This window comes from Neocloeon triangulifer, unplaced genomic scaffold (genome assembly GCF_031216515.1).
Source record: "Neocloeon triangulifer isolate White Clay Creek 2 clone unplaced genomic scaffold, ASM3121651v1 ptg000017l, whole genome shotgun sequence".
NCBI lineage: Eukaryota > Metazoa > Arthropoda > Insecta > Ephemeroptera > Baetidae > Neocloeon > Neocloeon triangulifer.
This window is the reverse complement of record NW_026775559.1, coordinates 3,414,299-3,432,342: the sequence shown is the minus strand read 5'-3', so window position 1 is coordinate 3,432,342 and position 18,044 is coordinate 3,414,299. Positions and strand designations below refer to the sequence as shown.

At 36.9% G+C, this 18,044-nt stretch overlaps 1 protein-coding gene across 6 annotated transcripts in view; it reads left to right on the top strand.

The window, feature by feature from the left end:
- LOC132203370 (ankyrin repeat and death domain-containing protein 1A-like) overlaps window positions 1–16,974 on the top strand; it is a 44,225-nt gene extending 27,251 nt beyond the window's left edge. For 4 of the 6 annotated variants that reach the window (XM_059631091.1, XM_059631092.1, XM_059631093.1 and 1 more), the window contains 11 exons: window positions 507–610; window positions 3,484–3,681; window positions 9,200–9,403; window positions 10,327–10,527; window positions 10,749–10,847; window positions 10,999–11,097; window positions 11,763–11,861; window positions 12,346–12,567; window positions 13,058–13,189; window positions 14,407–14,635; window positions 15,166–16,974. In XM_059631091.1, coding sequence (XP_059487074.1) covers window positions 507–610; window positions 3,484–3,681; window positions 9,200–9,403; window positions 10,327–10,527; window positions 10,749–10,847; window positions 10,999–11,097; window positions 11,763–11,861; window positions 12,346–12,567; window positions 13,058–13,189; window positions 14,407–14,635; window positions 15,166–15,263 — 1,685 coding nt within the window. In that variant the 3' untranslated portion in view covers window positions 15,264–16,974. The remainder of the gene's footprint in view (window positions 1–506; window positions 611–3,483; window positions 3,682–9,199; window positions 9,404–10,326; window positions 10,528–10,748; window positions 10,848–10,998; window positions 11,098–11,762; window positions 11,862–12,345; window positions 12,568–13,057; window positions 13,190–14,406; window positions 14,636–15,165) is intronic. The other 2 variants (XM_059631095.1, XM_059631096.1) reach the window with 2 other exon arrangements.
- Window positions 16,975–18,044: the final 1,070 nt, after the last annotated feature.

Genomic DNA, 18,044 nt, shown 5'->3' with positions numbered 1-18,044 from the left:
TTATTGATGTTTTAAAAGAAGAAATTTAAATCTTTTCCATTATTTTGCTAACTTTTCGTTATCAAAAGTTCTTCTAAAAGTGACAAAGGACGATTAAATTTCCCCCCCAGCGTAGTTTTGGTTAATATTGAATTATCATAATATCATCTTTGAAAATTTCGGCAATAAGTTCAAATAAGATGAAATTAAAGTTTTTTTTAGTCAAAAACATTTTTTTTTTTTTATGAAAAGTTGATTTCTGTAAGAAATTTATTACATGATTTACAAACTTTCAAATATTTCCATCAAAAGTAAAATTGTTTGATGTGGAAAGTCTATTTAAATCATCCAGAAGACACGCATCACTAATTCATTGTTGGGAACTTTGAGTTTCTCAGGCGAGCACAAAGGATCTAAATTATTCATCGCTCGTCGCTGCAAAAGAAAGAAAAGTTCTTCTCGCGCGCCACGCGAATCACTCGCGAACTCACTTTTTTTATTTTTCATTCTCTTTTGTGTTGTTTTAGTCCTGAAGAACGACCTGCTGCTGCACGAGGCCGTAATTAAGAACGACGCCGAAGCCGTCGAAGCCATCCTGAAAGAGCCTCTTGATGTCAACTCGAGGAATAATGTGAGTACCTGAGCCGGTCGCTCTCGCTTTAACAAGGGCTGAGCGAACGAAAAGATCATTATTTTGAGAACACAACTCGTGCGAGATGCTTTTGATGGGAGACCGTGTGCGTTTCAGCCGCATTATCATTACCGCGTCTCTGGAGAGGCAGTTATCTCTGGGGAAACCTCGCACCACCACCGACTTTAGCGAATTCCTTGATTTCTTGAGGGATTTGAGTTTCCCAACAGTCATTACATGATAAAGTATGAAATGGGATGTAAGTTAAATTAAAATACATTTTGCTACATGCTTACCCTTTTAAATAATTATAACATTTCCTAGAAAAATCTCATGATAAGTGCTAAAAAGTTGAAATTTAATATTAAGGAAAAGTCCAATAGAATATTTAAATATCAAAATTTAATTCTTTATGTCTTTTAAAAGTATAATTTTTGCCGTAAAAACTATGAAGAGAAAAGAAATTTTTTTTATTGGGAATTTGTGATAGTTAACAGCTGATAAATTATTTTCTCTTTATCTCCCATTTTTTTTTTCAATTTCGCCAACTATTTCTTTCTTTGCACGGCCCGTTTGCATTACAAGTGGGTCGTTTCAGCGCTGGCGGTCGTAGTTAGGCTTATTGTGGAGCAGCCGAGTGGTGCCGGTTGCCAACTGTGCTCGAAGCAGGCGTTCAGACCGAGCTTATCGGTCCAGCTAATCGCGCTTATATTGTGCCGGGCGTTTATTATTCATGCGAAACGGCGCTCAACAGGATAACTGCGGCTCCACGTGTTTTATTATGTCTCGTGTGTTTTATGGCGAGCAAGGCCGGTCGCTCATTTTGTCCTTTTTGCGCCGACAGGGAGATTATTGTGCTCATGAGCTCGGGGATTATTTTGTTCATGTGCCAATTTCACTTTTAATTTCGCAGTAAGAGAAGAAGAAGAAGTTGCATTTGCAAGGAAAGTTTGACGGTAGATCAATCAAAAGCTTAAGAACAATTATTTTCGCCTTGTCAGTTACACCTAAACGTATTTTTTATCATTTTTAGGAAGAAAGACGGTTACAAAAAGTGAGCCTGTCATTTTCACTTTCATTTGTTTGGAAGAATAGCTGTGATTTTTTTAAACCTTCATCGGGAAATAAAAAATTTTAAGTGGTTTGAATATTAAAATAAGAGAAGCTTGATTTGGAAAGGTCTAGGATTATATTGTTATAAATTTAATGAAACCCAATTTTTGTAATAAATTGGGGGATATTATCACATGCTTAATTAGTTTATGGGATTTGCTGGTGCTAACTTAGTAAGTTAATATCCCCCATTATTTCCAAAAGAACATGCACAGGCAGATTTTAATGTAAAATTAAATCAAGATAAATTTGTCTCTTGATTTTATATCAATAACATTAGAAAATTTAAAACAGTTCTTTGCCAGCATAAAATTAACTTGCTAAAACACAAATTTATCAAAGGTGACCGCTTATAAAGAGAGTGGCATGTTGAAACAAGATTATCTCAAATCTATCTATTTAAACTTCAAGGGAAAAGAGCATTAAAACCAGCTAATGTAAAAATTGTATTCATCACTCGAAAACTGCGTTCAATATTCAGTCATAAATTCTCTTGCTAAAGTTCGTCTCGCCTGAATTTTCCCGGTCAGATAAAAGTCGATTTATGTGGGGAGCAATAAAGCACGCTCTACATTTTAATTCGATCCGCTGGCCAAGAGAAAAAGAGCCCGGCCATAAATAAAACACCTTGGCGCGTAAAAAGAGCGTTTCCATTCATGTGCAGATCCCCGAGGATCCATTCGTTTTGCACACGTGAGATACTTCCAAAAAGCCTTCTCGCAGTTCTCTTCTCGCAAGGGATAAACTAGAACCCTATGCAAAAGTTTCAAGCCCATCTATTTCAGTGCACGAGCACTTTTTCCTCCTGCCTGAGCATTTTAATCACGGTCCGTGTTGTCGGAAAGAGAGTTGTCTATATCGCGAGCGAGGGGCAAACAAGTCTGGGCAAAATTAGAACTCGAGCAGCTCTTGCCGTTTTTTTTCCGAGCATCACCCCTAATCCGTTGGAGCGCGTTTGTTATCAAGCATATGAGATCGTAAATTACATTTCCGGCCCACTTGAGTTTGATTAAACCCCCGGCTCTGCTGATCCCGATTGACTTTGAATTGAACAAGCTTTTTGATCATTGACAAAAAAGCGCGATCTATTTTAGGACATTCTCATTAAATGAAAATGATGAAAAATTCCAGTCCAATGAAATATCTGCTTGGATGCGTCTCCCTGCATTTAAGTGAAAAAAGTCAGCCACATTTGAATAAATTATAAAAATGAATTTAGTTTTTATAAGAGTCTAACTAAAATTACTAATTTGTTGATAACGTTTCAAACGTTTTAATTAGATTGAATTATATCTACCCCAAAATTATGTCAACTAATTGTAAGTGAAATAAATGCACTTTTCAATACCCTACACCCTGCAATTTTTATATTATTTCAAATAATTTTTAATATATATATATATATATATATATATATATATATATATATATATATATATATATATATATATATATATATATATATATATATATATATATATATATATATATATATTTTTTAAATGGAAAACAATAAACAATTGAAAATATTTAAAAATAATTCATTAACAACGTGTATTTTGAAAAAAAAACATATTTTTATTTATTATTTATACTGGTTATTAACCATTTCAATTATTTTGACTAATAAAAGAACAGAATTTATGGTGTTTTCAATTCAATTTTGTTACAAATTTATTTTGAAAGTTGTTAAAATTTTACTTAAGCATATAAATCTTTGATACTGCTCCACAATCTTAATCTAAATAATCTGATTGCAGTACGGGCGAGCACCTATTCACTGGGCTTCGTCCAGGGGCAGCACAGACATAATGCAGCTGCTGATTGAAGCAAGGTGCGACATCGAGGCCAAAGACAAATACGGGATGAGTCCCATCCTGATGGCCGCCTGGCATGGACACAAGGACGCCGTCCAGCTGCTCATCAAGTGTGGTGCAAATGCACTTGTAATCAATAAAGTAAGTGGATATTTTTTTAATTGTATCATTTTTCGCTTGTTGAGGTTTAGTTCCAATTTTTTATTTAATTGAGACTTAAAAAATAACAATATTTCTAACTTAAAAATTTGTAACCGAAATCTTTTCCATATGTAACGACTTCCATGAGTTTCGTTTGTTTCTGTCATGATTAGAAATTAGATTGATTTATAATTGTTTTGATGTCAATTAAATTAATTCATCGATTTAGTTTTTGTAAATTTTTGGGTGTAAGGATGTATTTTTTGCAATCTCAAGACGCAGTTCTAAAAGCTCAAAAGAAGTCTTTTAAAGTTTGCTTTCAGCTGAGTTAGGTATAAACATCAATGTATCTAAAAAAGTATTTATATATTTTCATTTCAGATTAATTCAATTTGCACATTTTGCTTGAAATATTTAGGTCGCATTTTTAACAGTAATAGCTTCTAGAATTTATTTTTCTCTGAAACAAAATTCTACTCTTTGAAAATAATTAATGATGTTATGAAACGCTTCTCCTTTATCATTTGTACTACTTTTTTTCTGTGCCTCTTAATGACGTGTCTGGTGAGGCAAGCTACATACAAACGCGCCGTTCGCCTTCTACCTCATCAAAGCGCATTGTTAATTTTCTAACTTTTTCCTCCCGCGAAACAAGAAACTCGCTAACAAAGGCCCGCTGCAACAACACCGGCAATTCGCAATTTACCTGCGAGCGAAATGAAGCGCGGACATACAAATCGCCCCTTCCTCTAATTTACGACGCAATTGTGCGCATTTAGCCCTTTTTTCTTTCACGCCTGCAAACACCCACCGCGTCGTGGCTGAGCAAAAAACGCCGCTCATCAAAACAGCTGTATGGATTTTCCCATTTGTATTCCGTGTGGCCGGTGGTTTGCTCGGCGTGCGGAAAGAAGATGGAAAAACGCTAGCTCGCTTTCGCCGCTGGCGCTTTTTGTGCGCGGAAAAATAAAACGCTTGAAAAAGTCTCACTCCGTTCTAGCACCGACATTCACATACCTTATTTCCGCACGTAATCCGAATATAGAATGAAAAGACATAGAAAAGTTCCACGCTTGGATAAGTACGAACGGTGCACTTTGCATAGTAGGTCGCGAGCTTACCATTAGGTCACCACCGAGAATGACGCGCTGCATTTATTTTACTGCTTTCTGCCATTGAAGAAAAATATTATAAAGCAGAGAGTTTATTAAAACAAAAAACAAAAACCTATTGTGGCCTTCTGTGGTGTTGAATTTACTGGAAATATTTAAAGAAGAAAGATTTTGAGAAGCTTGAATGCAACGAGGAGAAAAAGCAAGAAAAAAATTAGCTCAAACAAAATCCAAATTAATTTTACATTTTATTTTTTATTTTGAATTAAGAGGAAGCAGAGCACATTTGTAATTTAATGAATTGCTCGAATGAAATTTCACGCTCGCATACAATTACGGCACATTCAACTTGCACCAACTGAATGTAATTACTAGAAGCACATACTCCTCATCCAGGGCGAAAATATTTGCTCTCCGCGCGAGTTTTCAAAATTTAACGCTTGGCAGAGTGCGCGGTTCGTTGAATTTCACTTAATCAACATTCACAGAATTCTCCGTGGTGCAGTAAAAAATTCTGCTTGTTGAGGGAAAATAAAAGCAGTGACTCTTCCCGGTTGAAGGGTCGGATGATTGGCAGATGGAAGAGTGGGGAAAATTAACAGGGCCGCCGAATCTACCCAATTGAGCTCGGAGTGTCTGCAGCAAACAAAGCGTCTAACTAATTTGCGCAAACACCGAACGCTAGATGGATCCGATCGGGCTTTGATTAAATTTAGCTGTTTTGCTATTAGTTTTGCACTTGACGCGCAGTTCGGAACGCCGGAACTAAGTAGGGGGTTGTTTGAAGTGTTTTAATTTGTGTATTCAGGGGGTCACTCCTCGATCAAAGCTCAATGTTAATCAAACGGAATTCCGTAATATCAGTAAATTAAAAACCCATCAAAGAAATTTTCAAGTTAAAAAAATCATTCGGATGTTCTTCATAAAATTTTTGAAATTTGCATATTGCTCCGTTTGTGGGAAATGAGATATTTATTTACAAAACCACTTGTTTACACGCAGAAATGCAAGTTTGCTGGTTGGCGTAATATTATTCATAAATCCACAGGGCGGAACCCTTGTCAGATACATTGAAATTCTCCCTCCTGTTGGCAACGGTGGCGGGCTGACCGCAAACCTGGTGAATATTGAAATACAAACAGATCAATTTCCATGCAGTGCCTCTGAAATCAATTGACGAGTTTGCCATTCTGGCGCTTTTGTTTACTTTCCTTGGGCATCTTTGTATCGTATTTCCATTCAAAATATTATTTGTAAAGCTGAAATTAAAAAAATATATATATTAATCTCATTCATTTGTAAAAAAGCAGTGCTTATATAAAATATAAATTGGTAAATTATTATTATTTATTAAATTTAACAACTTTTTTTCATATTTTGGTTTTAGTTTAGCAAGTTTAATTTAAATCCATTTATTTAAATTATTTAGCAATTTTTTTTAATCAGGTTTTTACTAGAGCTGGTGACGACTGACAAGAACCAACTCTTTCGCAATTGAATAGCTTTTGTTGGCTTATTTTGGTGACATTGTGGAAAAAACATATAAAAAAGCATATAAAAACAACATTGTGGTGATGAAATGTTATATTAAAAAGCATGAGTTAACATATAAAAATGAAATCTAAAGTGCTTTCTGATACAAAGGTGTATTTGGAATTCAAATTTCACCAGAGTCGGTATCCAAAATCTCCTTATTCACCTCTCATGTTTTCCTGGTCGCAAACAGAATCTCATATTATTCAGAATTGCCAAAAGTTGGGTGTAAGAGGATTGCGTGCACGTTTGCTCCTGCACTGTGTGAGAAAGATAAGCGGGTAGCAGCAGTTTCTTTTGGTATATAGCGAGTAGTGTTGTTCCGGCGAGCCCTTTGTAAACACTCGGAAATTTTCATTTTACCTCAAGAGAGAGCAAGGAGCTTGCGTGCTAAAAATATCATGTTAAAATCAATATAGCAGCAATATGGTTGTAATTTATTCTAATCCTATTCGCAAAAGCTGCGATATTGCGAAAATTTGCATTTTAAATTTTAGCCAGGTAGATTGATTTTCGGTCTCTTCGCTTGTTTGCCGATTTCCCTTTCGCGAAGGAAAATTGCTTTTTGCACAGCTTGCATGAAAATTTTGCCCTCACATTAATTAATAAGAATGTAGAAAAGTGATTTTTTTAAGGATAAATTTATACCTGAAAAATTTTACGTTAAAATTAATTCAATTTCATAAAAATATAATAAAAAGTTCAAAGTGAGATGAGAATAGAAATTCTTGTCCAAAGTGCAATAATTATTCAAGACCACTTATAATAAATAAGTTAAAATAAACTAATTTTGTTGATTTTATCAAAGTAAATTTATAATTTAAAATATTTTTTTTAGCAAAAATAAGAATGTAGCCCATGCTCTTCACTTGCCAGCAGTGGCTTATTTTTGGTGACAGGTCCGCTTTAAAGCTGCAAAAAGATGGAAGAGGGAGATAATCGCTGGCTGGAAGTGCTTTTCCCGGCTTGCTTACTCCGAAAGTAATTCGCGTCCGCTCCTTCTTTCCGCAGCTTTTTTACGTTTGTCGCTCAAAACCTGCAGCTGCTGTCGTAAAGGTGGCAAAGAAGTTGAGTGTGAGAGTGAGTTCGGAAGGGCTTTTCCGTGTAGACTCTTTTGGCGCGCCAAGAGCCAACAAAGGGTCACCAAAAAGTCTGAAACGTCAATTCAATTTACTCTCTGACACATAGAACTTTACCTGGAGAAAGGAGTCAGAAAAAAGTTTTAATAAGTTGTATGTAGTTTTAAATGCAATCAAAAATAGGAAAATTTTTGAATAGAATTGCAAAAATTTAATTTAATTTTGTAATTATATAAATATTTTATAATTTTAATTATAATTTACCAATTAAAATCATTCAAACGAGTTTTAAGTAATTTTTATTTCAATAAATGTTATTTGTATATAAAATTGAATACCAATAAATGTATAATTTGTTCATAAATTTAAAAAGAACAGTTTGAAATACCATGTCTTCAATATTAAGTTTTGTCTTGTTTAGGATAATTTTCCTTTAATAAATAATGAAATTACTAAAATAAAAATTATGCAACAAAATGATACAAAATGAAGCAAATTGAAGTAAAAATTCCCATCTACTAACAAGCAAAAGTTGAGCCAATGCAGTCCCGCAATAAGTCCATCTCTTGGCAGAACTAAAAGTTCATTTGGAATAGATTATTCTCCAGTCGGCTACTCTTTCTTTACATTTTAAAATTATTCCCATTTATACCGTTTTGTGTGAATCTCAATGGTTTACAGAGGGATGCGCCCACACACTTAGACATGTACATAGACAGGAGAGGCGAGTCTGCAGTTGGTGACATCAATGGACCAACTTTAATCTTCGAGATGGATATCTATCTCATTTAGACAGGCAGCCAGCCGCGCAGCTTCTGGCTTTTGTGCGTCTCTCATTCATTGCATAGGCCCCGTGTGCTTTTGTTGTTTCCACCACACGCACACAACATGGCCAGCAGGGCAGGGTTGAAAGGGCACCTCTCACTCCGTCGGTTGCTTTTTGTTTCCCAGCATTGTAATTGCGCCAGCGTGCGTTTCTTTTATAGAAGATCCTTTTCGCTGCTCTTTCTGCGTGGCTTGCTGAGCTGCTCACTCGAGTTCTGCCGATTGTTGCATTCTCAGTCAGGCTAAGAAAACACAATAAAGCGGAATTTTTTTGTCAGCAAGATAAATAATTGTAATAACATAAATTAAGTAACGATGTTCGCTTATTTGACCATATATCATCTTCATATTTATAAAATCAATCTATGTTGAGACTAATTATTGTAATGAAAAACATTTTTTAACAGTCAGAATTATTCACTTAGACCGGTTTTTGTTATCATGGAGGAGGACCGATCCAGTATTTTTATTATTATTTTTTTTCCAAGAAAAACGCTGCTTTTATGATTAAAATAGGTTTTTACTAAATTCACTATGTATCAATAACATATTATTTGTCTAAAATATGAACATACAAATTTCCCTCTGGCATTGCTGCTTTTGTCTTCAACATAGAACAAGAAATGGTAAAAAAATGATACATAGAAGAACCAAATATATATTTATATACCTGGGAAAAGCGTATGTTGCTGAAACTATCTATAGAAGTTTTAAGGAAGAAAACTTTTTTATTTGATACATACAAGTGTCTTGTCTTTGAGGAAAATAGAGTGCAGGCGACAAGCCCTTAAATTCAAATTTCCTTTCTCTACGGCAATTTATATTTTTTCTTCCTTGCCATGATAAAATGTCTTTCTCGCATGACGCGCGCCATTCGTCGCAAGATAAATGGCGGTACTCAACGTACCAAATTTGGCGCACACACACGTGCTGATGAAAAATGTGCCCGTTTTGTCTGGCGTGTTGCAGAAGCAGTACACCCTGTTGATGTGCGCTGTGCACAATAACCGTCTGGACGTAGTGAATTTTTTACTCGAGACTGTAGAGGACATAGAGATAGACGTGGAGGACTTGGAGCAGCAGACGGCCTTGTTCCACGCTGCCCACAACGGCCACCACGACGTAGTCAAGAGATTAATAGAAGCCGGTGCCAGATACAACCTCAAAAATAAGGTAAATATTTCCGCAATGTTTCATTTCAAGGACATTTCATTTCATGCGACAAAAAATTACATAGCGCTTTGGTCCCAATCGTTATTTTTATTTTTATGAAAGAAACCCCATTTATCTACACTTATCTGGACTGAAAATGGGTTAGTTATCATAAAAAGGGACTGGAAATTCTTTTTGATGCAAAAACAACGCAAAAGAAAATAAAAAGTACTGAATTATGATGCCAATTATATCATCACAATTGATCACAATTAAGGAACAAATTATACCAAAATTTCCAGTAAAATTTGGTTGAATTTATTATATTATTTTTTTTATATATAAAATAAGCTTTAATAACAAGGCAAAAAAAAATTAATTTTTTAAGTGCTTCTAATACGCCGTATAAAACGATCAAATTAATAACGTTATTCATTATTATATAATATATTTCAAAAACAGACCCAACACAAACTTTGAAAAAAATTAAAACAATTGAAAAATCATCTAGTTATCAATATTATGATGGCTGATTTTTATTTTACCAATTGTTTTTGCCAACCAATCTACTTTTAGCTTATCTTTATTAAATTTTGAGAACAGAGAGACAATGAGAAATATTTTGTTTTTGTGGTCATAGTTAAAAATCTACTGAAACAAATAAAAATCGTTGCATAGAGAGAAATAAAATAATAAACTTTCATAATAATTTACATAAACATACTTAAAACCAACTAGAATAAAGCGAATAAAGAGATAAATTCTCATAACTATGGCAGAATAAAATACAATTTTCTTACTCAGATTCCTCTGTTTGCACTTTCCTTGTTCTCCAACCACTGCACAAATGTCCATCTAAAATCAATAACAATAATTTGCAATGTTTACCCAGTCTATTCATATACAAATTTTCTTACTAAACTATGGTTGTTTTCTCTGTTCAGACTGGAAAAACACCACTGCATGCCGCGAGCGAGAAGGGGCACGTGGAGGTGTTGGAGCTGCTGCTCCTGCAGGAAAACCTGGAGAGAGACGAGCAGGACGAAGATGGAAACACAGCCCTTCACGTTGCCGCCGACAACCAACAGACTCTCGCCGTCCAAACCCTTCTGGAGGCAGGATGCCCTCCTGACACCGAAAATAAGGTACTTTTCCAAATTTATATAATTCCCTAGCCACTACCAATATGACTGATGAGGATTTTTTTCATAATGGATTGCAATTAAATGAATATGTCGTCAAAAAGGGCAAACCTGAGTTTTTCTCTTCCATTTTTTTATTTCATATTTTGCACATTAGAAAGAACAGAGAGTAGAAATGGAACTTTCACTAAAAGCATTCCATTGTTTTATTTTATGTGTTGCAGAAAGGCTACACAGCACTGCACTTGGCGAGCAGCAAAGGTTGTCGCTGCATCATCGACTATTTACTGCAGCACGGAGCCTCAATTGACTACCGTTGCAAGGTAAAATGTTTTCTGAAACACGCTTTTATCTTTTTTACAACTTCCGTTATTTATTCATACAAAGATATATGTATTAAATAACTTGTTATTTGCTAAACTTAATGCGATTGGCCACTCCTTTAAACCCACATGTGTTTGCTTTCGGGTACAGGAGGGCAACACCGCTCTGCACGTCTCATGCCTGGCCAACGAGCTGGAGACGACCGAGCTTTTGATGAACAAGGGCGCCGACGTCAACGCCCTGAACAACGTGAGTAGTCCTTTTAAAGCATGATTGATGTGCATCCTTTGGCACACGGCGGATCAGAGTGAAAATCAAACAATGCTGGCAAAGCAGCACAACCCATATTATATTATACACCCGCGCCGCGATAAGAATCTCATTTTGCGCCGACGAGGCTGGTTGAATTTTTACGGCGGATCGTTGCAGTTAAAAAGTTTTATCGCCAGGCCGCTTCGCATTCGCACCCGGGTGGGATATAAATTCTTGACAAGATAAGAATTGAAGGCCTGCGACGAAAATATCCTCGGGATTTATTCAAGCTCAAAAGTTTTTGCATTTTTAACAGGATATATGCGTCGGTAAAAGTTTTAAAAGCTATGAACGCAAAATTATGTATATTTAATATAGAAAAGGGATTAACTGACTAGCGACTTCTCAGCTTGATTAAAAAAATGCTCATAGTATTGTAATAATTAATCAAATACGATGACACAGACTAAAATTTGTTTTAAATGAAAATGAACCTTAAATATATAATTAAAGAAATTTCTTAAAATTTAATTCTAGTTGAATAATGTCTCTCTATTTTTTTTTAATTAAGCCAGTTAAATTTACACCGGGTTTATAAACTCAAATAAATAATGCTTAATTATAAAATGCATTGGTTCAAATATAAAATTATTTAATTTCAGGTACGTCAATCTGCCATCCACATTGCTGCCGAAAAAGGCTTCCAAGATTTGTGCAAGTTGCTGATCAACAGCGGAGCGAACATTGAACAGAAAGAGGAGGTAAGACACTTTTGATAATATTCTGCATCTATAAATTAATTAACATTACTTTTGATATCTATTTCCTCCTCAAGATTTTTATATTAATTAATTTATTGAACCAAATGCTATCCATCGAATGAACTAAAAACATCCCCAGCATGTTCTAAAATAATAAGTGTATAATCATCATCTTGCAGCAAATCTCGATGTTTAATGTGAAGCTACCCCCTTTAAGCAGGGGTTATTTCTGAATTTTATTACAAAATAAATAAATAAACCGACTCAAAAAAATTGCTCATTTAGGGTCCATTGGGAGTTGTATTTTGTGTTTATTGCTAAAAAAAATTGAAAAGATTTCAATCTTTAATCTGTTTTTAATTAGTTTTTTAAACGTATAGAGTTATTTTTCTAAGAAGCGATGGAAATAGTTTTGTTATATCCGCATAGATTAGATTTTTATTGGCAATCTACCAACGAGAGCGTGTATGTTTGTGTTTCGCAGGGAGGGCGGACTCCGCTGTACATTGCAGCGCGGGGTAGTTTCACAACAATTGTAGACATGATCATCAAGACTGCCAGGCTAGATTATCCGACCGTACGTACCACATCTCGCCCTGACCTTGTTTCTTCTACTTCTTCTTCTGCTGGCCAGCTGACGCACAACAGCTCTCCCCCTAAAGCACAACCTCCACAACCAATCCTCACCATCACTTCTGCCAATCATGTCAGTAACACTCTAATTTAATTGATTTCTCACCATGAATTTTATCTTTCGCTGCATTGACCTAATTTTCACTGAGGGCTGCGGAAATATTTCACACCCTTTAATCTTTTCTCCTCAGGCAATTTGCACTGGCCAGATGCAAATTTTATGACTCACAGTATTAAGCCAAGCTGCATTTTTTATTAATAAAATCCACCTTAAAGCTTAATTTTCAATTCAAATAAATTTTATGTTACATACTTTGAAGTTGCAGCTTATTCAATACTTCTAACAAAAAAAGGAACATGAAGATCAAAAATTCTTCAATTTATTTTACCCTCGGAAAAATTATCTGGAACCAATACTTAATTTTTTGTTTCTTTTTTTAATTTTAACGTTCTAATTTAATGAAATTTTTATGAAAGCGCGCCTAGAATTGTACGGTATAGGCAACCAGCTTGACATGAGTGTCTAACTTGTTGCATAACACTCCTCTTGCCATTGTTCACAGAGAGACGAGCAGCAGCCCAATGTCGACGAAAACGAGCTCAACTCGTTCAATACTGCTTCGCGTCGGAAGTGGCGATTGGGCAGGGAAGACAGCAAGAGCGGAAACGAGAAGCTCAGGCAACTGCTTTGGAAGGTATGCGGCCTTCATTGAGTTAGGAAGCATGTTCATCAAGCAGATTAGGATAAGACAGTTTATTGCTAGATAATCTATGGGGAAAACCATTAAGGGCAACTGCTCCTCTGGGTCTAACGGTCTCGAGACCGCTCGAGGTCGATCGCGGCCGCCCGAGGTCGATCGCGGCCGCCCGAGGTCGATCGCGGCCGCCCGAGGTCGTTCGCGGCCGCCCGAGGTCGATCGCGGCCGCCCGAGGTCGATCGCGGCCGCCCGTGGTCGATCGCGGCCGCCCGAGGTCGATCGCGGCCGCCCGAGGTCGATCGCGGCCGCCCGTGGTCGATCGCGGCCGCCCGTGGTCGATCGCGGCCGCCCGTGGTCGTTCGCGGCCGCCCGAGGTCGTTCGCGGCCGCCCGAGGTCGATCGCGGCCGCCCGAGGTCGATCGCGGCCGCCCGTGGTCGATCGCGGCCGCCCGTGGTCGATCGCGGCCGCCCGAGGTCGATCGCGGCCGCCCGAGGTCGATCGCGGCCGCCCGTGGTCGATCGCGGCCGCCCGTGGTCGATCGCGGCCGCCCGAGGTCGATCGCGGCCGCCCGAGGTCGATCGCGGCCGCCCGTGGTCGATCGCGGCCGCCCGAGGTCGATCGCGGCCGCCCGAGGTCGATCGCGGCCGCCCGTGGTCGATCGCGGCCGCCCGTGGTCGATCGCGGCCGCCCGAGGTCGATCGCGGCCGCCCGTGGTCGATCGCGGCCGCCCGAGGTCGATCGCGGCCGCCCGAGGTCGATCGCGGCCGCCCGAGGTCGATCGCGGCCGCCCGTGGTCGATCGCGGCCGCCCGAGGTCGATCGCGGCCGCCCGAGGTCGATCGCGGCCGCCCGTGGTCGATCGCGGCCGCCCGAGGTCGATCGCGGCCGCCCGAGGTCGATCGCGGCCGCCCGAGGTCGATCGCGGCCTTTAACACGAAAGGTCACCCGAGACCGTTCGAGGTCGCCCGAGACCGGCCGAGGTCGCCCGAGACCGGCCGAGGTCGCCCGAGACCGTTTGAGGTCGTTCGAGACCGAGGGGTAACGGTTGCCCCTAAACATTTACCATGTAAAAATATGAGGTCGTTCGAGTACGACCTCCAACGGTCTCGTTTTTGACAAGGGTCATTACAATTTCCTTAATTCATAGCGTTTATTTCTACAAAAATTTTGGATGGAAACGATGGAGCAAGTGAAAAAATGTTTGAACGTTCCAGGTGGCCAATCGGCATTTGAAAGCGGGCGAGTGGAAGCGTCTGGCGCACCACTGGAGTTTCACTGACGAGCAAATTGCGGCGATTGAGCACCAGTGCGTTGGTCCAGCTGGCCACAAGGATCACGCTTTCAGGATGATGCTTATTTGGGCGCACGGACTCGCCCCGGAGGTCAACCCACTGAAGGAACTTTACGAGGCGCTGGTCGCCATAGACAAGAAGAGCGTCGCAGGTGAGGAATAAATTAAGTCATGTAATGAAAAACTCAGCCCTAGAATTTGGCAACTGCTGAGTTTAAAAATGTGCGCTTAATTTCAAAATGTAGCTACAATCGCTAAAATCAGTTCCGAAAAGACCAAAATACTTTTTTTTTTAATAATAGAGAAAGGAATTTGTGTTCTGAGTTCTAAAGTAAGAAATTGAACAGATATGTTTGCGTAATAATGTTTTCATTTTTTTAATCAGTCGCATCAAATGCTCCATTTTTTAATGAATTAAATATATATTATTGTTTGACGTCATTTAATATTAAATATGTTTTTAAAACTGTCTAGTTGGAATTGCACAAATTATTCCTGTTACAGTCGCTCAAATTGTGTTTTTATAAATGAATGTTAAAAAAAAAATACAACAAGCATAAAACTTTTCGTAACTTTTCTTTCGGGCACCTTAATGGGTGCTATTCTGATCTCTTCAAATTTGTAACTTTTAAAACCGACAAGTTTTTCTGAAACATTTTTCCTCTTATCTTGCTATTTTCAGAATCAATAAGGAAAAAAGTCGACGCAGAAAATGCGCAGCGCATGAAGAAAAAGGCCAAAGAGGAGAACAACAAATGCAAATCTTGCTCCATTTCCTAAAAACGAATTCATTTTCCGTATAATTTGTATTACTTGACAAGCAATCACCAAGGAACAAGAAAATAAATATAATATATAATATTCATAATATTGATTACTCAGACCAATTTTCAGCAGCAACCAAACTGACGAGACAGAGAGCAGCAAAATCGTATAAATATATGAAACCAAAAACTCAGACACCAGAATTTTAATACTAAAGAGAGAACTTTAGGAGTGACTGGAGATCATAAATTAAAATTAAGATCTCTTAAGACGTAGCGAGCAGGCAAATTTCTATTTAGGCACTACTACTTCAACAAATTTTTTTAGAACATATTCGTCACGTCAATTAGACAAGATTAACACAAATTGACAAAAGGAAAAGAATCAACCTATATATGTAATTATTCAGCGTGTAAGGCGTCAGTGCCTTAATGTTGTGGTCACAAAAAATGTGTATATTTGCCAAACTTGCTCACAAGTAGTGGTATATAAAACAAGTAAAAACGCTGATAGGAGAGATATTTTCATTTGTGGCTTAAATTAAAATTTAGAATCAATACAGCTTCATGTTTATGCTATTGACTTTAGGGTTGAGACGACTTTCAAAACAATAACTGGAATTCATTGTATAAAAAAAATTATTATGTGCAAAATTGAATAAATTTTCAATAACAATTTCTTCGCTGCTCCCTCTCAACCCTGAATAATTAATTGTGACGCATACACGTGCATTTTATGACAAGAAAAACCTACAAGAGTTCAATTGTAACCACTCTAGCTGGAGAGATGCGCGCCTTGCATGGGGAAATTAATGCTCTCAGCGATCTAACTTTGGTCGCAAGGCATTTGTTTTTTCAAGTTGTTGCCGCCGCGTCTAGACTCTTTTAGCAAACAGAAATAAAAATTAACAAACTGAAACGTAACGAGATAATATAAATAATATTTTATTCTTTCTTATCTCTACTCGCGGTACTCTCGCTGCAACTGAAAAGGCGCATATCGTAAATCAAAGAAAATATCTCCCGATTTTAATGGAAAAATTGTCTAGACGAGATATTATATTCTGGAAAATAGATAGGTGTAGAATGGGCAAAAATTATTGTGTAATTTAGGCATCGCAGAGTTAATTAACCGACATTTGTTCGAGGAAAATTCCCCTGCTTCTCGTCACATCTCATCGTGTCTTTCATGTAGTATTTCCCTCTTTGAGCATCTCTCTTCTCTCTGATCGGATAAGTTAAAAATGAAAAAGCTGTGGAAATTAAAAGTTATATTCGTTAACAATATTTAAAGCACACACACACCACAATGGCAGTTAGACGTAAATTTGTGAGAAGAAAATATATTGTGTCAAAATATGTCTTTTAACTTTTATAGATGTAATGAAAAATGGACAAACAAACTGCTGCTGGGAAAAAAACTAAAATATAAATTATTGTATAATTTATAATATAATATTAAATTTAATATTGTATAATTTATATACGAAAGAGATTGGAATAAGTAAGAATCAAAAAGATAAAATTGATAAAATAGGGCGTAAGCAGGTGGCAGGTGTAATTAAGCCTCGGAATGTTCTTTGAAACTATGAGTTCAATTTTTCATTTCTTCTTTTGCATTCAATGATTTTTCTGGCCAAAAAGATATTGTGGAGATATTTATGAGAATGATAATTATTTGTATATATAGATTTAACTATGTTTTCAGATGGAAATAAAAATTTTAAAACTGAGTTGTAAAATTTTATTACAATATCGCTTCATTTACATACTTTATTTTATTATTAGATGAAATAAATTAATTACTTAAATTATTTTGAGTCCCACAGCTAGTTGAGTATATTTTGTTCAATGAAAGCTATAATGACGGAATATAAATTTATTTTGCATAGGCACAAGTAATAAGTATTTTAGAAACTAACAATCTCAAAAATACCTGCAACAGGAGATAAAGTCTATAAGTACTTATTTTGTAATATTCCTCAAATAGTTTCTTTCTTTAATTTTTCAATATAGTACAACATGATTACCAGCCTCAAGCGTTGTTTAATTAAAAAAATTATTCCATAATTTTACAATAATTTATTTGAACTGGCGGACTATTTTTGTTTCTGTATTGTTTAGTACTCTAGTTTCTGCGGTACGGATGAAACTGGCCTTGGTTTATACTTATTTGGTGATTCAGCTGCTGTTGGAATCCACTGGATGAAGATGTGGAGAAGTCGTCAGCGATGTCAACCATCCCTGCACCTGCATTAGCCAATTTGTCAACTACTTTTTACTATCTAATTATATACTTTTATGAAAAAAGGTATATCATTTGTAACCGACAAAGGAATTTGAATTTTTATGCATAAATCTCTACGTGGATGCCTTTTGAAATTTGATAGTGATTATTTTAAATTTGTTACTGAAACTTGTCCTTAAGGCTTGGCAAGCATTAAGCAAAAATAGCCTTGCCATTAACTCTAATTACAACTTGCACTACAGTAAATTAATTTAAGAGTACATACTTTTAAAAAAAGCATGCAGGGCCTCGACGTAGGTGTAAAGGAATCAATAAAGCACGTTTCATTTTTTTTATTTCAGCTTCTTATCGTTTAATACTCACTACGCATTTCTACAGAATAAAATCTGAGGTCATACAAAGAATGAAATCATAAAACAATGTGCGCAATGAAAGCTAGCATTAATCCAAAAATTACAACGCTGACAGCGTGTGGGTCCATTGTATTCATTTTTTTATTTTTTTATTCTTATTCGCATCATTTCACTTTTTTCCCTACGCCTAGAGTTG